This window comes from Pelodiscus sinensis, chromosome 3 (genome assembly GCF_052426305.1).
Source record: "Pelodiscus sinensis isolate ZL-2025 chromosome 3, ASM5242630v1, whole genome shotgun sequence".
NCBI classification, from domain to species: domain Eukaryota; kingdom Metazoa; phylum Chordata; order Testudines; family Trionychidae; genus Pelodiscus; species Pelodiscus sinensis.
Window position 1 is genome coordinate 142,496,642 of NC_143054.1, and position 23,173 is coordinate 142,519,814.

The window sequence follows — 23,173 nt, forward strand, 5'->3', positions numbered from 1 at the left end:
CAACCAGTGTGAGCAGTGAGTCTGTGGTCCTGAGCTCGCCCCTGCTGCCCCCGGGCTGTGGGTGGCCCGCACAGCACTCTGGTGTGGCTTTGGGGGCATGCTGATGGTGACCCAGGATGGGATGACCCCCCCCACAGCACCCTGGGAGGCAGGACTGGAATTGGGGAGGCAGCCAGGGCTCAGGGCAGAGCTGGTTATCAGGGGTCGTGGGTAGAGCTCAAAGGTCCATGAGGGTGTCCCTGACTTAATCTGAGTCCCTGATTGCCATGTGCCCTGCATTGGCATCTCCCTCCCCTTACTGGGTCACGGACATTGGGTAGGGAAGGGCTTTGGCAGGTCCCTTCCAACAGGGCACAGGAGGGTGGGTCCCACACTCCCCTGCAGCCTCCTGCCCTGTCTAGGAGGCAGAGCTCTGGTTTCAAAAGCTGTGGGGGTTGATGTTCCCCGTCCTTCCCTGCGGGAGGTGATTGCCCAGCCTGGCAAGTCTGGGTGTGGGGAAACCTGATCCAATGGGCAGCTTTCTGCCTTAGTTGCTCCTTCTGGGGAGGAGACTATCTTCCCTTTTCCTCTCCCGCCAGCTCTCTCTTCTCTCTGCCCCACGCGCAGCTCTCCCCCGCTCTTATCTCCTGCCACCCTTTTTCATCAGCCTCGTTCTCTTGGCACATCCTTCAGCCCTGCAACCCCTGGGCCCCAAACGGGAACAGTGTCCCTCTTACCCACTCCCAGAGGGCCCAAACTGGCAGGGCCCTCTCTTGCTTTGCCTCCCTCCCCAGGGCCCTGAGCTGCTTGGCGAGAGCCAGGCCCTGGCCTAGAATGATGCCCTGTTGACTCTCAACCTTTGGAGCTCCCTGACGTCTTGGAATATTTGAATCTGACTGACATTCCCACCCTCCACCTATTCCCTCCACTTGTCCCTTCCCACTGCATCCCCTGATGCATCTCCTGACACTGCCCAAAGGCGCCCCAGACTCACTGTCACAACAGCAGCGCCTGGCACTTCTAGCCCACGTCACCCATCCAAAGCGCTGCCAGTGCCCAGCAATAGTGTTCAGTGGAGAAATTGTGGGGGTCCCACTGTGGCTGGGTGAGCTGTGGTTCCTTCTGCATCCCGGACAGATTCTCACTCTGCTTTGCTGGGAGCTGCCAGGTCACTTGGGACCAGCGCTGCCTCCTCTCCAGCTGGTCCTACCCAGCTCCTTCCAGCATGTGCCTGGAAGAGGGGGACAGAGCACATGGGGGGGAGGAAATGAAGAGCAAAGGGAGGTTGAGTACGGTTTGTTCTGAGATCGCAGGCCAGGCCAATCAAGCAGCAGCCCATTCCTGGTGGCACAATCCCAGGGAGCGGAATGACTCCAGAGATGCAATGCAGAGGTGGGGTGCTGTATCCTAGGTGATGGTGACTGGCAGGGCATGAGGGCAAATGGTGTGGGGTGGGGCCACAAACCAATTTTCTATCAAGCCATGGCCCATGCTGTGAATATCCTTGGATGGCTCTGGGCTCCGGGGGCAGGGACAGTCATGTGTGGCAGGAGCCAGTTCTCCTGGGTTGCCAACTGTCTAATGCCACAAACCCAAAGGTCCCTGCCCCGCCCTGAGCCCAGGCCCTGGTCCCAACCTTTTAGGCCCCACCCCCACTCACTCCATTTCCCCCTCCCCACTCCATTGCTTGCTCTCCACCCCTTCACTCGCTTCACCCTGCTGGGGCAGGGGATGGGGATGCAGGAGACTGTGTGGGCTCCGCTCTGGGGCAGAGGGTGGGAGTGCAGGAAGAGACTCAGGGGACGGTGTGTACCTTGGGCCGCTCCTGGCCTGCTCACCCCTCTAGGAGCCCCTGCCAGGCACCTCCAGACTGTCAGGACCCAAAAGCTAGTCTGGCGGCAGTAGCCTGCGAGAGATAGCAGGGCACGATGCCAGGAGCCTCCCGGCAAAACCGGGAGGGTTGGCAAACTACAGGCAATGCCAGCTCCCGGCAGCAGGGGGCGCTCGTGGAGCAGCTTCCTCTAGTTTTGTCTACGGCCACTGGCAGGGTCCTGGGCCCCTTTGCTGGGTGCTGCCTGGCTGCTCTGCTCTAGCCAAGAGCCTGGGCAGCACTCAGGCACTCTGGGTGAATGTCCCTCCTGGGCACAAGAGAGCAGCTTCAGGCCCTGCTTCTGGGTGTGGTGCCAGGCATAGCTGAGGCGTGACTCACGGGGATGTGGCTCCAGAGACAAAAACAGCTGTCACTAGGGTGAGAGGAGGGCTGCCCTCTTAAAGGCACAGGGGCCTTTCTTCCTCTGCCTTGGCCCTGAGGCACCGCCAGGGGTGCTGGAACAGTTTGTGGCATGAGGGTGCTGAGAACCATTGGCCCAGCCTGCAATCTCTGGATACAATGAAGACCTCATCAAACCTGGGGGTGCAGCAGCCCTCCCCGCAGGCCTGTAGGGTCCGGTGCCACAGGCCAGTTCACAGGCTACATCTTTCCACAGAGGCGCTGGGCCCGCGGCTGCTCCCCTTGAATCAGTGCCCAGACTGTCGCTGGTTTCAGCAGGAGCTGGAGCAGGTCCTCTGGGAAGGAAGGTTTGTCCCAGAGCCCAGGAGGGCACCCAGAAGGCAGGTAGCCCAGAACAAGCTGTAGATAACAGGGAAGACACCTGCAGCAGGAAGGAGGTGACAGGGCCATCTCAAAGGGGCAAGGAGTCTGGGGGGAACATGTACATTTCTCCAGCTTCCCCTGTACCTCACTGACTGCACCCCTTACCCGCTGCTTGTTCCCATTTGAAATGGACCCATTGTGTCCCCTGGTGCAGCCCTTGTTGCTCCCACCTCCAGGGAGATAAGGCAGGGCCTGCAGCTGCATGGATAATTCCGCAAATGCTGATCTTGGGGAAGCACTTTTCTGTACTGGCACCAGAATGAATGAGTCCATCACCCAGCTCCTGGGGCACCTCTGAGCCCCTCACTCAGCCCAGTGGCCTCTGAGCCACTGGCCGTGCCTGGGAGCCTTGATGGGCTCACTGAGCAGCTCCACCCACCCTGGGGCTGCACGCTGCATGTAATGAATGGACAGTTCTCGTCAGCCGCCTTTGTCTCTCTCCTCAGGGCCAGAAGTCCCGGCACCCTTGCCCCTCTCCTCCAAGGGTTCAGTAACCCTTCTCCCACCGCTCATGCCAGGGGCAGGTGGGTGACGCTGTGCTAGCCATCTCTACAGCTACCACATGCCTGCCCCCCCCCGCTAGTCTCTGCAGTGGCTGGTAAATAGTGCTGAATATGTAGCCACCAGCTCTTTCCCGTCAGCCCAGGTGGATCTTCCCTCAGACCTGGCCACGTTGCCTTCACCAGAACTTCTGGAGTGGTTCTGCAGCTCTGTTCAGCTTGCCGTGTTCTCTCCTGGGTGTGTCTGTTTGGCCTAGTCCATGAGCAAGGGATCTCTTGTCTCTAGTTCCCAGCTTCTTGTGCACCCCACAATAGGCTGCTGGGTATTTTGGAGCTAGCTCTTGATCAGTGAGGGACACCTAGAAGATAAAAAGGTCCCAGCAGGTTTTCTGTTAATTCAGCCGCCCAACTGGAGTTTCAATCCCACTCCCTTGGAGCCAAGGGCAACATTTTCACTGCCCTCACTGGAAGAAGGCTGAGGTTAAAAGGGGTGAAAGCAAAGCTCATTAGCCAAATCTAACCTGCTCTGAGTGCTTTGTCCTTGGAGATGTGACCCCTTTATAGCACAGCTGTGTCTGTTCCGCCAGGGACAGGCTTGGGCTGCCCAAGGCTCTGGGTACACCCTGCACCAGTGGGACTGCCCAGGGCGGACACAGAAATGTCATGGGCCAGGGGTTCTTGTGTCATGTTCACCCCACCCGACATTCTCTCCCTCCCAGACCCCAGTTCCATTCTTGCCCTCGCTCCCTGCAGCATTTTCCTTCCTGCAGCTAGTTTGAATTAGTACTTGGCTAGCCTTGCCTGCTTTTGCCTGTCAGCAACAGGCTCTGCCTGTGTTATCCCACCAAGGCAAACCTGTCCTCCAAGTGGAAACGGACTCCCTCTCGCTGTCTCCTGCCCCTCCCATGCTTTGCACCAAAGCAGCGGGTGCTGCTCTTTTCAAACACAACAATGGAAACAAACAAACAGGAAGCATGGGTAAGCTTACAGCAAACACTGAGCCAGTTTCTTCTGCTAGGACTTGCCTAGCCACATGTACTGCAGGGTAACCTAGCACTGCATGCACAGCCCCTCCCTCCATGTGGGCCAGGCGCACACAGCTATACACCACCCCCACTCCTCACACGCCCACCCGACCCAACATTCACAGCACCCCTTTGTGTACTTGCTCCAGGTGCATCCCCCTCCACCAATACTCTTGCCCTGCATGAGTAGCCCCCCAGAACATGTGCGCCTGTCAGGGCATATTACTGTGTGCAGTCTCATAAGCTGCATGTGTGGCTTTATGGGAATAGATGGGTGTACTTGTATAGCCAATCTCGCTGTACAGCCCCGTGTGCTTTGGCACATCCTTCCCTCCCACGGGCTGTAACTATGGGGGGAGATGGGACACTGTGCTTTGCCCCTCCCTTGAGAGGTGTCTTGAGGGAGAATGCTATCAGGCCTTTCAGTGCATTAGCTCCTAATCTAGCTTGCTGGGGATCTGGTCCCCTCGAAGGGCATCAAGAGCTGCAAAGCCCTTCCCACTGGGTGCTGACTGGATCACTGACCTTTCTGCAGCGCCTCCGGAGCAGTTCTCAGACAAGTGCCTGGAGCGGCTGGAGAGGAGTTTCCCTGTGACCAGCTGAGAAGGATCCAGTTGGCTTAAGGCTGCTGTGGAGGAACACAGCCTCTTGTTGTTGAGTAAGCAAGGCCCAGCCCTGGGACATCCCAGGCAGTGCGAGAGGAGCATCCTGCTACTGGAGTACAACATGCAACCTGGCCCCAAGAGGCAGAAGTGATTGTGATGAGCGAGCCCTCCTCAGGGTGAAGGAAGATGGCAGCAAGTCCCCATGGCCTGAGCATTCGAGAGGGAGCCAGGAAGGCTAGGGTTATATTTCTGATTCTGCTGTGGATGTGTTTTGTCACCCCCGCCTCAGTTTCCCCACAGAAGGCTGATCCTGAGCACCTCTTATGTGGGGTGAGAGGTTGTTTGCACAATGCTGCATGGTTGGCATGCAGGCTAGAAAGGCAGGGTAGCATTATGTGTGTCCTCTACTGGATGGAATCAGAACTACTCACGTGTGTGTCAAAGACCCTATACCCATAATGGAGATTCTCCTTCATTTCGTGATTAGCTCCTCTGCTTCTGGATCCAGGCAGGCCTGAGCCTCTGCTTTAGCCTAGAGTGGGGGGCCAGACTTGGAGCTTTCTGTTAGCCCCAGGGCTTGGCCCTCTGGATGCATCCCTGGCACAGGCACTTTGTGTGGCATGGGGGATCTCTTTGGGCAGCGAAGTGGGAGTGGAGGCTTGTAGTGCAGTCTCCTCCGGCCTTATAACAGCCAGGAGTCGAGTCCTGAGGCAGCCGGAGGCGGCCAGGAGCTGCAGCCCGGCCCACAGCGCAGGGCGAGCCCCAAGCAGCGAGGAAATCCTGCAGCGGGGCGGGGAAGGGGAAACGGGCTTCTCCAGGGAGCAGCTCCAGAGCAGGGAGTCCGACAGCAGCGGCTGCGCCTTTAATTCCTCCGCCCATCCCCCCCGGAGCCCCGGCCCTCCCTCACCCTCAATCTGAGCTGCATGCTCGGCACATCCTGCCCAGCCAAACCCCACCTCCCTCTGCTGCAGCGAGCGGGCCGGGCGGCGCCCAGGGCAGGAGCCGCAAGAAGGGAGCAGCCCGCACAGTAAGTGCCTGCGAGCCGATTAACAGCTCAGCTACTAGCGGCTGCTATTTCCAGCCCCCCCCCCGGCGGCCAGGGCCTGTCTGGCAGGGAGGGACGGGCTGGTGGCAGCCCCCCACCCCCCACCCCGGGACACTGGCCCTTCCTGGCAGCTGTTGGGTGTCTCGGTGACTGAGCAGGTGAGTCAGGGCGGAGGCCGCTGCCCCTGGAACAGGCTCCCCCCCCCCCATCGCTGAAGGGGGGGGACTCGTAGGGCTCTGCCTAGGAGTTTGTGCGCCAGGCCGCCCCCCCTTGGGAAGCGTGAAAAACCCTCCCCACCCGGCTGGGGGCAGCGGTGGCATTTTCTCTGCGCCCTGCCCGGCGAGGGGGAGCAGCTGGGCTGCCCCGGTGCCTGTGAGCCGCAGGGCTGCGGAAGATGCGAGTGCTCAGCCTCCGCCTCCGGGCTGGGTGTGTGTATGGGCGGGGAAGGGCGGGTGTGGGTGCCCCCTGGGCATTGTGGGGTGCCCTGCTGGGAGTGCCAGGCTAGAGCATTCCCCTTCGCTGCACTTCCCCAGTGCACCCCGGCCGGAGAGGGGCCTCTTGCGGGGGAGGGACAGTGGGCATGGGGAGGATCCTGCCTTGCTGAGAAATGACGTCCCAGCCTTGGCCCTGGCAGCAGATGTGTTGCAGCAGTGGGGCCCTGTAAGTGCCTCTTTAGAGGAGGGTGCAGCCCGCAGGCCCTATGAGACTTGGGGGGTCCAGTGGCTCAGGACTGGGAGCTATGCGGGAGCCCGGGGGAGCTGTGTGTGAGGGTGGCTATTGCAGTTTGGCCTCTGCTTGGCTCCTCTTCGGTGCTGTTTACAGGAAATACTTTTCCTGCTGAGAGGCTCTGTGCTGGGCCTTGCGCCCTCTGGGAGGGTCTAAGCCTGTGTGCAAGCACCTCTGAAGACAGCACCTTTTCCTCAGTTGAGATGTCAGACTCGGCCAGAGTGGCTTTGTGGCTACAGAAGATCCCAGAGCATGTTTCCCAGGAGTTGGTGCAAACTCCCTTGGCCTGGCCAGATCCCAGGCTGGGTAACAGAACTGTGCCTTCCTCTAGTCCTCCTTGTTGCTTTTGTTTGGGTGCTTGCCTTGAGTTCTTGTGTGCAGTGTTACTCTCTGAAGTGTTTCACCCCAGAGCCTTTCAGTGCTGGGTGATCAAGCATGTAAAGCACTGCAAATCTGCAGATATCTACTTTAGCTCCATTGGTATCTGCATCCCAGGTGCGGATATCCATGGCTTATTTTTGCATATACAGATGTGGATACAAATTTACATCTAGAAACCTGCAAATTTGCAGATACCAGCTTTATATCGACGAATATTTGCATCCATGGATGTAGCTGCAGATATCAGCAGCTCATTTTTGAAGATGTGGCTACGGATGCCGATTTTGCAAACGCGTGGGGCTCTACAAGTGTGTACAGGCAGTCCCAGAGTTACGCGGATCCGACTTATGTCGGATCTGCAGTTACGAACGGGGCTTTTCTTGCCCCGGAGGATGGGAGCGGCAGGACGCCCAGATGCACCGCGGTCCCACCGCCTGCGTCCTCCGGGGCAAGAAAAGCTGCTCCGCGTCACCCTGGTCTGCTGGGGGGGACTCCCCCCCCAGCAGACCAGGGAGACGCGGAGCAAAGCCGCGGAGCACACGGGCAGTGGGACAGCCCAGATGCGCCGCGGCTGTCCCGTGGCCGGCGTCCTCCGAGGCTTTGCTCCCCGTCTCCCTGGTCTGCTGGGGGGAGCACGCGGGCAGCGGGACAGCCGCAGCACATCTGGGTTGTTCCGCTGCCCGCGTGCTCCATGGCTTTGCTCCGCGTCTCCCTAGTCTGCTGGGGGGAGCCCTCCCCCCCCAGCAGACCAGGGAGATGCAGAGCAAAGCCGCGGAGGATGCGGGCGGGACCGCGGCGCGTCTCTGCGGTCCCGCCACCCGCGTCTCCCTGGTCTGCTGGGGGGGGGCAGCTAGTGTGCCCCCCCTCCCCCAGCAGACCAGGCTTTTCTCGCCGATGACGCCTGGGGTAGAGCAGCTGGGGCGCTGCCGGGTTGGTCCCACAGCGCTCCTTGGTGCTACTGGACCAACCCGGCAGCACCCCAGCTGCTCTGTCCCAGGCGTCCAAATTCATCCGCTGTTGAAACTGATCAGCCGCTGATTCCAGAAAGCCCAGGGCAGAGCAACTCTGCCTCCGGCTTCCTGTAGTCAGCCGCTGGTCAGTTTCAGCAGCGGCTGAATCTGGACGCCAGTTCCGACTTACATACAGATTCAACTTAAGAACAAACCTACAGTCCCTATCTTGTACATAACCCGGGGACTGCCTGTATTATATGGAATTTAGGATTGGGGTGTGGCATTCCTTGGACTGATGAGAGGGAAAGTGCTATGCAAACAGCCATGGTAATTCCTTTGTTGCACAGTGTGGTGGTCAGGTGGGTTCAGGCCAGGTTTGAATTAGACCAGGGGTGGGAACCTAAAGCCCCAGGGCAGAATGCAGCCCCCAGCATGCTGGATCCGGCCCCCACAGCTCAGGGCTCCCCTCAGCATTGGTAAGCCTGCACTGGCACTCCCGTCTTCCTGTGGGGCTAGAGCACACACAATCTACTAGCTTGGGACCCCTAGGCTCTGGTGTGCGAGGGAAATGTGGGAGCGTCTTTCTCCTTCTCGGTCAGGAGCCACGTCCGTGAGGATTTGGTTTGCTTCTCACTTGTGTGTAGCCCCCAACTGATTTTTCTGTGGTCAGCAGCCCCTGACCCAAAAAAGGTTCCCTGCCCCTGAACTAGACTCAGTTCCTGTGGTCTGAGCAGCATTCCAAAGTGCTGGGCTCTTTGTGGAGTGAGCAGGGCCCAACCACACACAGCATGAGTGCAGCCCCAGTGCTGCGTGTCCTGTTTCCTTTTGCTTTCTAGCCATGGAGGGGGTTTACCCCTTTTTCCAGTGGGCGATGCAGGCCTTTTCCCTGACGTCATAACTGCAGGGAAGCAGGGTGCTCGTCCTCTTACACAGGCTCTTGATTCAAATCTGGAGGGTTGGCATGGAGCCAGGCCTGTCCTAGATGTTTTGGCAACACTCTCTCCTGCATTGAGTAGGGATGTGACTGGTTAACCAGTTAACATCACTCTTACCGGGTGATGCTTACCAGTTCTGGTTAACCCACAGCTAGGCTGGAGCAGCTCCCTACTGGCATTGCAGTGCAGTGGATCCAGGCCAGCCCCTGCCATGGCCAGACACAGACACATACACACCCTGTTTAAGCAGTTAACTGATTAAATGGGATTTTACATCCCTAGTATCGAGTACTACCTACGGCCAATCCTGGCCAAGGCATGGGAGGAAATGAGACCTGCAGCCGCCCTGCACTTGGTGGGCAGCCCCCTGCAAGCCCATCAGCTTTAGTCCAGGGTGACTTAGTCAGCTCAACAAGGAGCCACTCGCAAATGCCTGGGGAACAGCATGGCCCACAGCAGTGTGGACGGGGCACTTGTGATCAGAGCCAGAACAGTCACCTGGGTTCTGTACCTGGCCTGTGCACTTGTAGAGGGGTCTGCCTGCTGGGTCACCTGCTGTCAGGTGTCAGAGTCACACTGGGGTCCCAGTGCATGGTTCCAAAAAGCTTTGATGTCTGTTCCCTCCTGAGGGGGATCAGTACATCTGAAACTGCTGTCCCTCAAGGGGTACCTAAGACGGTGGTGACCTGGTTGGCAGGAATTGTTGAAGATCGAAGGGCTAGCTGGAGGCTTGTCTCCCCCAGTGCATGGAGACTGGAAGAGTCAGCTCCTTGCTCAAAGATGGAGGGGGAATTGGTAAGACTAACCCTATTGTGCAACTGGGGAAACTGAGGCAGAGAACAATGGCCTGTCCATGATTGCACAGGGAGTCGGTGGCAGGGCTGGAATTTGAACGCAGGAGTCTTGTGCTGCTTTCCTGGTTAATAATGATTGCAGCCACTGGGTAGTGGGATTCAATGAGGGCATGATGTCGCTGAGAGCTGAGCGACGATGGAACTGGTTGTACGGGGTCAATTTGGGTTTTGGGAGGCCTGGAACAAGAGCAAGTGGAGGCCCCTCCTCATCCCTTTCTCTTGCAATTGTCCCCCACACTCACCATCCTTCCCCCCACCTTGCTCCTGCGGGGAGTGGAGCTAGGGCACAGGGATTTGCCCTGCTTCTCCAGCCAGCCCCTGCATCCAGACCCCATGCCCCAGCAGGAGCACAAGGTGGGCAGAGTGGATTGGGGTGTGAGGGTTCCCCCATTGACCCAGTGGCTAATCTTCCACTGTTGGTAGAGGGGTTGTTTGGCCACTGGAGAGAGGCCTTTGGGGACTGGGAAGGCTGGTTAGTTTGCACCAGACACTGAATAGTCATGTAACTGCACAGAATGTTATCTGTTACATGATGACTCTTTGATAGTCCCCGGGGCGGGGGGGAGGCTGGCAGCAAGTGAGCTCCTGGCCCCACTCCCAGGGAGCCCCCTGCCACCCTACACTGCTGTTTCTGTATCCGAGGCAGCAGCACAGGGTGGCAGGTGGAGCCGGTCCATGAGGGGAGCCAGTTTAAAAACTAGCTCCCTGCTCAGACCAGCTCCCTGCTGCCCCACACTGCTGCCTCTGATACAGAGCAGCAGCATGGGGTGGTAGCAGCCCCTGTCCGTGGGGAGCCCAAGCTCCCCAAGGAGAAGCCTCTGTCCCTGGGATGCAGAGGCTGCTTTGCAGTAGCCTCCCCTCCCCTTCCCTTCCCACCCCAAGCTGCTGCCTCTCTCTGAGACAGCAGCATGGGTGGGGGCAGGTGGCACTGCAGAGCCAGTGCTGGGGGGAGTTGGCTTTTAAGACAGCTCCCCCCAGCACTGGCTCCTGCCTGGCCAATATGTGTGGGGAGCTGGCTCCCTGTGCGTATTGGATTCAGCCTGCCCCCCAGCCCTCCGCACTGCTGCCTCTTTTTCTGAGAAGGGAGCAGTGCTGCTCTGAGAGGCAGCAGTGCGGGGGGAGAGGGAGGCAGATCCAGTGCTTATGTGGAGCCAGCTTTTAAGCCAGCTCCTCACGGACACCGGCTCCCCCACGCTGCCCTTGATACAGAGGCAGCAAGGGGGGAACCCGCATAGTTGACAGAAGTAACCGATAAGCCCAGGCTTACCCGTGAATTGTCTAGTGAACTGCACGTTGCCGTCCCTCGCTGGAACCCGAGGTCATGGGTTCAGCGGGGGGGAGGAGGCAGAGCAGGATCTCCCTGGCAAGGCACCGAGCTGCTGGCTGCTCTGATGCTTGGCAGGGCTTGGGGAAGGGAGTGAAGCCAGGGAAGGACTTGGAGGGGGAGCCGTGGCATCAAACAATCACACTGAAGAGAAGGAGCTGCAGGGAGAGATGGGAAATGGAAACCTATTAGGTGCCCTCCCGTCCAGCTCTCGGAGGTCAGTGCCCTGCTGGCCCTGTTCCACGTGGCTTGGCGATGGGGCTCCCCCTCCTCTGCAGTGGTGATTCCCCAGCCATAGCCATCCTGGTGGGAAGACTTCCCTGAGATTCAGCTTTAATTCCCACTATGGATGTGAATGGTTAACTGGTTCCAGTTAACTGGGGGGGCTGGAGTAGCTCCCCACCTGCTGTGGGCAGGGGCTGCTGCAGCCAGTCATTCAGAGCAACCTCTGTCCGCTGGGAGCGTCGCAGGCAGGGGCTGCTCCATCCCACTGAAGCAGTCCCTGGCCTCCGCAGGTGGGAGGGTCACTCCAGCCCAGCCCAACAGGACTGGAGTGACCCCCCCCACCTCCCCGCATTACCCTGTAATCGGTTAACTGGCTAAATCTTGTGTTTAACCAGTTGACCAATTAAATGGGATTTTACATCCCTAATTCCCACTTCCTTGATCCCACTCCACCCCTCCAGTCACATCCCTACTGCCCGTGGGGTTTACAGCTGCAGGGGCTGCATGATCCACTCCCAGCCACCTCTGAGCTACGGCTGGCAAACCTAGCTCTTCTGATCCTCTCCTCAGCCCCCACCTTCCTTGGGCCCTTCTCTGAGCTCCTTCCAGCAGGCTGCCATCTATGTGAGGAGATGTCCAGAAATAAGCACTCTATCCCCGACACCAGAGCCCCCCCGCACACCCGAGGAACAGCCCCTGGATGGCACTGTGATCTAACAGTTGTGTCAGTGCAGGATTTGCCACCCCCCCCCCCCCACCCAGTAGAGCAACCTGTGGCTATCCAGAATCAATAACTACCCTATTTTGTTCTGTTCTATTCTGGTTCTTATGCTGTGCCCATCACCTTGGTATCTTAGCACCCTGTCCAGAAGAGGCTAGTGATGAAGTGAAACTCCTGGTGTGCTGTTCATGCCACTGCTCTCTGGGGCTCCCCACCATACTCTTGTCCTGGGCCTGGTCCTCTGGTCTCCCCCAGCCAAGGCACAGAGTTGAGGTTACCGCCCCCCTGCAGAGCAGCACAGACACTGAACCAGTTCCGTTCTGGGAGGACTCGGGCCTAAGGGCTCAGCACCCAGGAAACAAACCCCCAACTGGGACCAAAACCCCAAATAAATCTGTCTTACTCTCTGTAAACTTTTACTCCAAGAAAGCTAAAAGGTCTGCCCACTTTATGAACGAGAGATATGCACAGTGATTGCTGTTCCCTTCTAGGTGACAATTATTTACACTGCGTTTGATAATAAAAAAAAGTTTGTATGAAGTATAAAAAGTAGGATTTCAATGGTTGCAAGTGAAAAGAGTCAGATCCAAGCAAGTTGCTAAATTAAAACGAACAAAAAAAACCACTTAGCTAGTTCTAATCCGCTAAGAAATTAGTTACAGGCAAATTCTCCCCCTAAACAGCTGTTCTTATCACAGGTAAAATCTTCAAGACAGAGTTGATCTTAACTTGGGCCTACAGCTTTTCTAAGTTCTTTGTCCTCTTAGGGTGGCCCAGACAGTTTCAAAAGCCAGCTGAAGACAAAGGCTGATTACTTCCCATTGCTTAAAAGGATTCCCCCCCCCCCCCCCCCCCAGGACTGGAACCCTTTGTTTGGTATCTGCCATCCCCATGGAAAAATACCAGGTTCAAGATGAATTCCAGGGCCAGGTGGCATGGTCACATGTCTTTCTAGGACCAACCTCAGTGGACAAATATGACCATTCACAAGTCATTGGTTTGAATACTGAGTCATTAAATACCTAAAGTATCACAAATGATCCTCGTGAGCATATTTAGTACTATAAACAGATTCACACTTCATATTTCTAATCTCATCTGAAGAAGTGGGTTTTGCCCACCCAAGCTCCTGATATATATATGTATATTTGTTAGTCTCTAAGGTTCCACAGGACTACTTGTTTTTAAAGTTACAGTCTAACAGGGCTAACTAACCCTCTGAGACTTTTTTCACAGGAAAGGATATACAGGTTCAGCAGACTGTAACTGTAAAATTGATGAGTCACATGACCGGTTTTGCCTAAAGCGTCTGAGTCATGCATATTTATATGCCAGTTCTCATAAAGTGGGGGGAGGGAAGGGGCACATCACAGGGCCTTCTCACCAGGAGGCCTCCAAAGCATCTGGATGGAATTGGGGGGCCCCATGCCACAGCTGTGCGGAGGAGCAGGCTTTCTGGTTGAGCTGGTATTTCAGGGCCCTATTGGTAGCGCTGTGTCTGGGGTCAGTTTTCCAAAAGTCTGGGGCGCTAGAATTGATCCCTGACATTAAAAAGGTCCGTGCTGTTGGAGGGGCCTGCCAGGTATGGAGGGGGCCTTGGGCACTCCCTGGATGACTGTTTGCTTGTGCTTCTCTAACTAAAGCACAATCCAGGGGATCCATTGGCTCCATCAGCACCCGCCTGCAGGGAGATCTGTCTGTTTCTGCTCAGCTGGCATCCAGGCCTGTTCTCCCCTGTGCCTGAAATGTTCTTCACTCCCTCTGCACTGAGGAGGCCTCCAGAATCAGCTGCTGATTTCCCTCCTTTGTGATCATAGCAGTCATCAGAGCCTTCCAAAATACACTGGATCACAAGGCTAATAATAACCTATGTTGAGCCTACTAGGCAAGGCTCAGCTTATCCACAGGTGGCTTGGCCAAGACAGGGAGCTGCTGCAGTGCTGGGAGGAGCTTGAGATCTTTAAAGAGGAACCAGGAGTGTAGGGAAGGGTGCAGGACCACTAAAAAAGAGGCTGCTAGTTTCTATCCCCCTTGGGGATGAAGAAGAGCTTATAAGAATGGCAAGTGTTGCTAGCGCAAAGAAGTCTGCCTGCATCTGCAGACAGCCTGAAACCGTTGCTCTGTGAGGGTGGCAGCCCCCATCCTCATGCAGGGTGTTCACTCAGCTGGTGATAGAAATGTCAGCATTAATCACCTCATTGCTGATCACTGCATGGAGGGATGGGGAGGGAGGGATGGTCTGTGCAGGGTGGCTGGGAGATTTTGGGGTCACAAGTGGGTGGCCCTTGAGAGATGGCCCCCAATTATTTTTTTTCGTCTGATCTCTAGAACCAGGCAGCCAGAGAGCAGGAATAGAGAGCCCTGTTAGGGCAGAGAGCCCCACCCACCAGGAACTAAATTTGCAGAAGCAGTGAGGGGTGTTTCCCACAATGCTTAGTTTGGGCCTCATTGTGTTCCCGGATGACTGACAGTCCCTGGAGGTATGAATCACCTGGGCAGGCTGTTGCTGGGCATTTAGCCTTTCACCTGCAGCACAGAGCACTGGCAGTGCCACTGGGCAATGCTCTTTCCCATGGCCAGAGCATGCTCACACCCCTTTCCCTTTCAGTGTTGCACAGGCCTGACAGGGAGGTAGGAAAGGGCCTGGCAGAGCACCACAAGGAGGCAAGGGAAACCACAAGGCAGGAAGCAAAGGTAGCACAGATGACTGCCTGATCGTCTTCCTCGCTCTGCCCTGCCTGTCAGGCTACGGCTACACTATGGGTACGTCTAGACTACATGCCTCTGTCGCCTAGACTACATGCCTCTGTCGACATAGGAAAATGAAGCGGCGATTTAAATAATCGCCGCTTCATTTAAATTTACATGGCTGCCGCGCTGAGCTGACAAACAGCTGATCAGCTGCCTCCACCCATTAGTCACCTACCCAAGAGGTTGCAGTCAAAGCATAGGAAGCTGGGATCTGGCCCATGTGATCCAGGCTTACGTGGCTGTGGGCCCTATTTGGGAACAGGTGGCTAATGACTGGTGTGGGGAGGGCCACTGGCCACCCATGTCCCCAGCACCGGTGGGCGTTGGTTAGTTGCACACATCCCAACCAGGCCAGAGCTGTGCTCTCACTAATCTGGCATATGGTCTCCTGTGGGGATGGATGGCTGGATGCTCTGGACCTGCATACGCATACACATACGCCTCTCCCTCCTGAACCCTCTTGTGGAGGGAAAAATGGCCTGTCAAGCTGGGCGCCATGGCCCAGTTCTACACACTCGCCTCAGTGTCTGTGCTATGGAGTGGGGCGTGGGAATGGCTCCTAATTGGGAGGCTGTCCCAGCCAGGGTCCTTGCTATGCTGCCAGCTGGCTCTCACTCAGTCACTTGGTCTCTGTGGCGCTCCTTACCAGGAGGGGCTCTCCTGGAGCAGATGGCACTTTCCCACAGGTGTGGGGAGCCATGCAGCAGGGTCCCATCCCCCCACTGCGACCCGGCTGCCTCCAGGCAGGGCTGCCCAGCCCATGAGCTGCCCAAGGCAAGGAGAGGTGAGAGCAAGGGAAAGGCAGCTGCACCCCAGGAAGTGGGGGAGCATTGCTTATTGAAGGGAGGGGCATAGCTCAAAATGTTCTAGGTTTCTGCCCCCTCTCCCCCCCCCCCCCCCCACACACACACAGAGAGAGAGAGAGAGAGAGAGTCAGCAGGCACCGGCCATCTGCGTTTCCAGGAATCATGCATCCTGTCTGCTCTGAGCTGGGTTTGAGTCATTTTCTCCTGCAGGAGGCGGGCTGCCCCCCTTCACCCCTCAGCAGTTTATCAGCCCAGTGATTCTTGAGCTGGCACCCTACACAGGGCTGAATCCTATAACTTAGCTTCACAGGACTCCCTGTGGCATGGGGTCCTGGGCAACTGCCCTGCCTACCACTTCCCCCTCCTGCACTTGTGACCCCTTAAAACCTGTCCTGCAGCTCCCAGGCTGGGAAGCCCTGATCTAGACGAGTTGACATACCTGGCTGAGAACCACTGCTCTCACTCCCTGAGCAGTGCTGGCTCTGTCCTGCAGAGACCTTGCCACTTGCTAATGGGCCTACACATGTGCTGATTCAGCACGGGCTCAGCCAAGGGCCTCAGAAGAAACTATTGTAGGCAAAATCAGCAGTGCAGTGGGAGGGGAGCCTGAGATGCAGCCACTGGGAATGCCTGCCCAGGCCAGGGGGAGCCTGAGGAGTTCCCACTACAGCCCGCTGCCCCACTCTCACCCATCTCTGAGAAGAGTATCACCCACACCTTCCCCTCACCAACCCGCAGGGAGAGCTAGAAGTGGGACTAAGAGGGACCCAACATCTCCAGTGCCAGTCTCACCCAGCAGGAGCACTGGAGTTCCCACATACAGGGGTCCCCGCTGAAAGTCGCCCTGTTATACATCCGTTCCACACTAAAGTTGTTGACATTTGTAGGAACTGATGCTTTGTAAGTCCTCCCATTCCCCACTATAAGTCGTGCAAAACACTTCCCCCCAATTTGCTTAAATGGAAGTCAGCTGCAGGAAAAAAATTCTGCAGTTTAAGTTGTTTTGCTATAAGTCCAAGTTTTTTTTTTAACATATCTGGGACTTGTAGCGAGGATCCCCTGTATTCCAGTTCCAGCCTCTATCTGGAGGTGCCATGGGTTGTGGGGCAGGGGCACAGGTGGAGGGGGTGTGCCCACCTATTCCAGGCACTGTAAGCAGGAGTACTGGCCCTGGGAGCAGCTCCCAGCCTCCCCCAAAAGAAGGCACCATGGGGCAGGATCACAGGGACTGGCAGGGCTCCCATCTGTTCCAGTCGCAGAAAGACAGAAAGAGCTGTCAGCAACAAGCATTGCCTTTGGAGGTGGGGGGGAGGGGCAGCTGAGGTGGGCAGGATTCCTGCTTGCTTGGCCCCTTTGCAGCCAAATCTGAAATCCCTGTGTGCTGCTTGGTTCAGAGTTTCAGAAGTGGAGCTACCCTCCCCTACCCCCTTCTGCTCGGAGCTGGGGACCACAGCAGCTGTTTGTTCAGCCTAACATTATTGTGGATGGAAATGTGGCCTGTCAGGCTGGAAGCCATGGCCCAGTTCTGCACATTAGCGACGCTGCCTGTGCTGTAGAGTGGGGTGTGGGAATAGCCCCCACTGTGTATGGCCACCCCAGGGGTCCTTTCTGTGCTGACAATGGGCCCAAGCTCTGTTAATTGTTCTGAGCCAAAAACCAATCTGTAAGGAGAAGATGGTTACTTGGTGGGCGGAACTTTCCAGCCTATTGAAGTAATAATGGCTGAAAGTACTGGTCAGAGTCCAGAATACAGCAGCTGGATGGTCTACAGCCTTCTCCATAAAGCTGCACTGTTGCATTGCGCACTGGACCAGCTCTGGGCTCCCCACACACAGCTCTGCCAGTGCAGCCCTGCCCTGCCCTGCAGCCCCCTGCTATCCCAGCCCTGGGCTCCCCACACACAGCTCTGCCAGTGCCCCTCCCCCTGCAGCCCCCCACTATCCCAGCCCTGGGCTCCCCACACACAGCTCTGCCAGTGCCCCTCCCCCTGCCCTGCAGCCCCCCGCTATCCCAGCCCTGGGCTCCCCACACACAGCTCTGCCAGTGCCCCTCCCCCTGCCCTGCAGCCCCCTGCTATCCCAGCCCTGGGCTCCCCACACACAGCTCTGCCAGTGCCCCTCCCCCTGCCCTGCAGCCCCCTGCTATCCCAGCCCTGGGCTCCTGTGACTTAGTGAGGGGTACCTTGCTGGTTGCTATGCTGGGCAGTGGGCTGTGGGTGACGTCTGCTGTCTGTAGCGCGGCCCAGCAGGGTAGGGGATGAGTCATTATGCAAGGGGGCTCCGAACCTGTCCGACCACTTATCTCCCAGGGAGCGGAACAATGGGAAGAAGGCAGAGGGGAGCCCTGGCTGGGAGGCAGGGCTGGAAGAGAGTGGTAGTTTCGTCTGGGAAGCAGGGGAGAAGGAGCTAGGGAGGGGGGCTGGGATTGTAGGGCCCAGCCACCCCCCATCTCAAGGGGGGGCACTGAGGCCTCCTAGCCCCGGTTCCTGTAACCAGATTACATCTGTGCTGTGCTATATTCTGGAGAAGCAATAAACTCCCTCTATTCTACTGGCTGGTGGAGTCTGTTCATGCCACTACGGGGGTGCAGGAGGTGGGTAACCCCAATGTGCCGCCACAGCTCCCCACACACAGCTCTGCCAGTGTGCCTTACTCCCAACTCTGCCTCTTCTCTGAATCTTCTTCCAAACTCTGCTTTCCTAGCCATTCCTGAATCTCCTCTTCCCCAGCATCCCCCCTCCCCAACACGCACGCACGCATGCGCCCTGCTGTGCCATGTCTCATCTGGTGCCTTTCTAATTGCAGGGGAGGTGCTGAAGCTAGTGCAGCCTGTGCCTGGCCATGATGCCCTTTGGGGGAATTGCCGCCCGGCTGCAGAGAGACCGGCTGCGAGCGGAGGGAGTGGGTGAGCACCACAATGCCGTCAAGTACCTGAACCAGGACTACGAGGCTCTGAAGCAGCAGTGTCTGGAGAATGGCACACTCTTCGAGGATCCCCAGTTCCCAGCTGTCCCCTCCGTCCTCGGCTTCAAGGAGCTGGGGCCAAATTCTGGCAAGACGCAAGGGTTGCGCTGGAAGCGCCCGTCGGTAAGTGCCTGGCTCTCTCCTTTGTGGGACCTATATCGTCAGTCTGGATCCATGCAGTCACGAGGCCCTGGGCTTTGAGAGCTGCTCTGCCCGGTGACCGCTCTGTGGCGCTCCATCCCTTATTCCTTGGCTCCCTCTGCCTGCCCCAGGCCCCATCTCCCTCAGATGCCCTCCTCCCCACAGGGTGCCAAGGGAGTTCTGTTTGCTTGTTGCCTGCTCTGTGCCTGTAGCCTTCTGCAGGGAGTTCCTTTTCCCTCAGTTAGATCCAGGCATTGAAATTTGGGGGTAGGTCTCAGGGTCACTCCCGCCCCTTCTGCATGGAATCAGACTTGTGCAGGGGTGTGCGCATGTTGTCTTCAGCGACTGGGACCCTCAGTGTGAGTTCTCGTACCATGGCCACTAGCGAGGCTTGAGGCCTTTCTCTGCAGCAGAAGGGCTCAAGGTCATTCCCCACTGATCCCTTTGGAGTGGTTACAGTCCTTGCCCTTGCCCACTGCTGGTGGCACTGGGCACCCATCTCCCCTGAGAGTGCTGCCACCCCTGCTCTCTGAACCAGTCCAGCTGACAGCTACTGGGTAGAGATCAGCACGCAGAGCCTGCTGAGAGCTGGTGCCGGCTTTTGAGTCTCTGCCCTTCTGCAGGAAATCGTGAGTGACCCTCAGTTTATTGTTGGAGGTGCCACGAGGACGGACATCTGTCAAGGGGCTTTAGGTAAGTACTGTACACCCAGTCCCTGCACAGCAGCACCTGGGGTTCAGTATAGGGTGGGGAGCAGGGGTTTGGGTAAGGAGTGCTCAAATGGATTGAAATTGGGGGGAGGGTCCTCTCTCAAGTGCAAAGTGAGGACCACAGTGGCAGGGGCCAGGAATTAATAAGGGGCAATTTCCCAGCATTCTTTCCAGGAGGTGGGGAAGTGACCCCAGGGCGCCAGTCAAATCAACGCTTCTATGACTTCTGTTCTTCCACTATAATCCCGCCGAGCCCTGGAGCTCTGGTTCCAACCAGCTCACCAGGATCTAAGTAAGGCTTCCCTCCTGTTTAACTCTATGGAAAGGGCAGGGGCTCACAACCCCTTCCTTTGTGTGCCTGACTCTTGCTTACAGTAGTACCTGGACATCCCAGTCAGGAGTCCACACCCCATTGTGCTAGACACTGTGCGTCCTTGTCTGTAGAATCATAGAATCATAGGACTGGAAGGGACCTCGAGAGGTCATCGAGTCCAGCCCCCCGCCCTCAAGGCAGGACCAAGCTCCGTCTACACCATCCCTGACAGATGTCTATCTAACCTGTTCTTAAATATCTCCAGAGAGGGAGATTCCACCACCTCCCTTGGCAATTTATTCCAATATTTGACCACCCTGACAGTTAGGAATTTTTTCCTAATGTCCAATCTAAACCTCCCCTGCTGCACTTTAAGCCCATTACTCCTTGTCCTGTCCTCAGAAACCAAGAGGAACAAATTTTCTCCTTCCTCCTTGTGACACCCTTTTAGATATTTGAAAACCGCTATCATGTCCCCCCTTGATCTTCTTTTTTCCAAACTAAACAAGCCCAGTTCATGAAGCCTGGCTTCATAGGTCATGTTCTCTAAACCTTTAATCATTCTTGTCGCTCTTCTCTGTACCCTTTCCAATTTCTCCACATCTTTCTTGAAATGTGGCACCCAGAACTGGACACAGTACTCCAGCTGAGGCCTAACTAGTGCAGAGTAGAGGGGCAGAATGACTTCACGAGTTTTGCTTACAACACACCTGTTGATACAACCTAGAATCATATTTGCTTTTTTTGCAACAGCATCACACTGTTGACTTATATTCAACTTGTGGTCCACTATGACCCCTAGATCCCTTTCCGCCATGCTCCTTCCTAGACAGTTGCTTCCCATCTTGTATGTATGGAACTGATTGTTCCTTCCTAAGTGGAGCACTTTGCATTTCTCTTTATTAAACCTCATCCTGTTTACCTCTGACCATTTCTCTAACTTGCTAAGGTCATTTTGAATTATGTCCCTATCCTCCAAAGAAGTTGCAACCCCACCCAGTTTGGTATCATCTGCAAACTTAATAAGCGTACTCTCTATCCCAATATCTACATCATTGATGAAGATATTGAACAGTACGGGTCCCAAAACAGACCCTTGTGGAATTCCACTTGTTATCCCTTTCCAGCAGGATTTAGCACCGTTAACAACAACTCTCTGACTATGGTTATCCAGCCAATTATGCACCCACCTTATCGTGGCCCTATCTAAGTTATATTTGCCTAGTTTATCAATAAGAATATCATGCGAGACCGTATCAAATGCCTTACTAAAGTCTAGGTATATGATATCCACTGCTTCTCCCTTATCCACAAGGCTCGTTATCCTATCAAAGAAAGCTATCAGATTAGTTTGGCATGACTTGTTCTTCACAAACCCATGCTGGCTATTCCCTATCACTTTATTACCTTCCAAGTGTTTGCATATGATTTCCTTAATTACCTGCTCCATTATCTTCCCTGGGACAGACGTTAGGTCTGTAGTTTCCTGGGTTGTTCTTATTCCCCTTTTTATAGATGGGCACAATATTTGCCCTTTTCCAGTCTTCTGAAATCTCCCCTGTCTGCCATGATTTTTCAAAAATCATAGCTAAAGGCTCAGATACCTCCTCTATCAGCTTCTTGAGTATCCTGGGATGCATTTCATCAGGACCTGGTGACTTGCTGACATCTAACTTTCCTAAGTGATTTTTAACTTGTTCTTTGTGTATCCTATCTTCTAAACTTACCCTCTCTCTGCTTGTATTCACTACGTTAGGCACACCTCCAGACATCTCGGTGAAGACCGAAACAAAGAAATCATTGAGCATCTCTGCCATTTCCAAGTTCCCTGTTACTGCTTCTCCCTCCTCACTAAGCAGTGGGCCTACCCTGTCCTTGGTCTTCCTCTTGCTTTTAATGTATTTATAAAAGGTCTTCTTGTTTCCCTTTATGCCTATAGCTAGTTTGATCTCATTTTGTGCCTTTGCCTTTCTAATCTTGCCCCTGCATTCCCGTGTTGCTTGCCTATATTCATCCTTTGTTATTTGTCCTAGTTTCCATTTTTTATAGGACTCCTTTTTTATTTTGAGATCATGCAAGATCTCCTTGTTAAGCCAAGCTGGTCTTTTGCCATATTTTCTATCTTTCCTACACAGCGGAATTGTTTGCTTTTGGGCCCTTAACAACGTCCCTTTGAAATACTTCCAACTCTCCTCAGTTGTTTTTCCCTTCAGTCTTGCTTCCCATGGGACCTTACCTACAAGGTCTCTGAGCTTATCAAAATCTGCCTTCCTGAAATCCATTACCTCAATTGTGCTGGTCTCCCTTCTACCTTTCCTTAAGATCATGAACTCTATTATTTCATGATCACTGTCCCCTATACTGTCTTCCACTTTCAAGTTCTCAACTAGTTCCTCCCTATTTGTTAAAACCAAATCCAGAACAGCTTCTCCTCTGGTAGCTTTTTCAACCTTCTGAAACAGAAAGTTGTCTCCAATGCAGTCCAGAAACTTATTGGATAGCCTGTGCCCCGCTGTGTTAGTTTCCCAACATATGTCTGTATAGTTGAAGTCCCCCATCACCACCAAATCTTGGGCTTTGGATAGTTTTGTTAATTGTTTAAAAAAGGCCTCATCCACCTCTTCCACCTGGCTAGGTGGCCTGTAGTAGACTCCTAGCATGATATCACCCTCGTTTTTTACCCCTTTTAGCTTAACCCATAGATTCTCTACACAGCTATCTCCTACGTTCATCTCCACTTCAGTCCAAGTGTGTACATTTTTAATATACAAGGCAACCCCTCCTCCCTTTTTTCCCTGTCTGTCCTTCCTGAGCAAACCGTACCCTTCCATACCAACATTCCAATCATGCGTCCCATCCCACCAGGTTTCTGTAATACCAATGATATCATAGTTGTATTTATTGGTTAGCAATTCCAGTTCTTCCTGCTTATTACCCATACTTCTCGCATTTGTATATAGGCATCTAAGATACTGATTTGATCTTGCCTCCCTGACCCTCCTTTCTCCTTGCCATTATAGGCCGTAGTCCCCCCCCATTTCCAACCCATCTCCCAGTCCCGCACATTCAGCACTTACCTGTGGGCTTTGCTCACCTGTCCCCGTCGAACCTAGTTTAAAGCCCTCCTCACAAGGTTAGCCAGTCTGTGTCCAAACAAGTCCTTCCCACTCCTGGAAAGGTGAACTCCATCTCCGCCAAGCAGTCCTTCCTGGAAGAGCACCCCGTGATCAAGGAAGCCGAATCCCTCCTGGCGACACCATCTTCGCAGCCAGGCATTCACCTTTAGGATGCACCTCTCTCTGCCTGGGCCCCTACCTTTGACAGGAAGGATCGAAGAGAATACCACCTGCGCTCCAAACTCCTTCACCCGTACTCCCAAAGCCCTGTAGTCACACTTGATCCGCTCAGTGTCACACCTGGCAGTATCATTTGTGCCCACGTGGATGAGTAGCATGGGGTAGTAGTCAGAGGGCCGGATAATCCTCGACAATGCCTCCGTAACATCTCGGATACGGGCCCCTGGCAGACAGCATACCTCTCGAGATGAACTGTCAGGGCGACAG

At 55.3% G+C, this 23,173-nt stretch overlaps 1 protein-coding gene across 2 annotated transcripts in view; it reads left to right on the forward strand.

Annotated features, from left to right (window-relative positions):
* The first annotated feature begins 5,633 nt into the window (after positions 1-5,633).
* CAPN11 (calpain 11) overlaps positions 5,634-23,173 on the forward strand; it is a 34,947-nt gene continuing 17,407 nt past the window's right edge. Inside the window, exons 1-3 of one of the 2 annotated variants that reach the window (XM_075925039.2) lie at positions 5,634-5,789; positions 18,288-18,569; positions 19,211-19,280. In XM_075925039.2, coding sequence (XP_075781154.1) covers positions 18,324-18,569; positions 19,211-19,280 — 316 coding nt within the window. In that variant the 5' untranslated portion in view covers positions 5,634-5,789; positions 18,288-18,323. Of the gene's footprint in view, positions 5,790-5,819; positions 5,966-18,287; positions 18,570-19,210; positions 19,281-23,173 lie in introns of those variants that run through there. The other variant, XM_075925040.2, reaches the window with a different exon arrangement.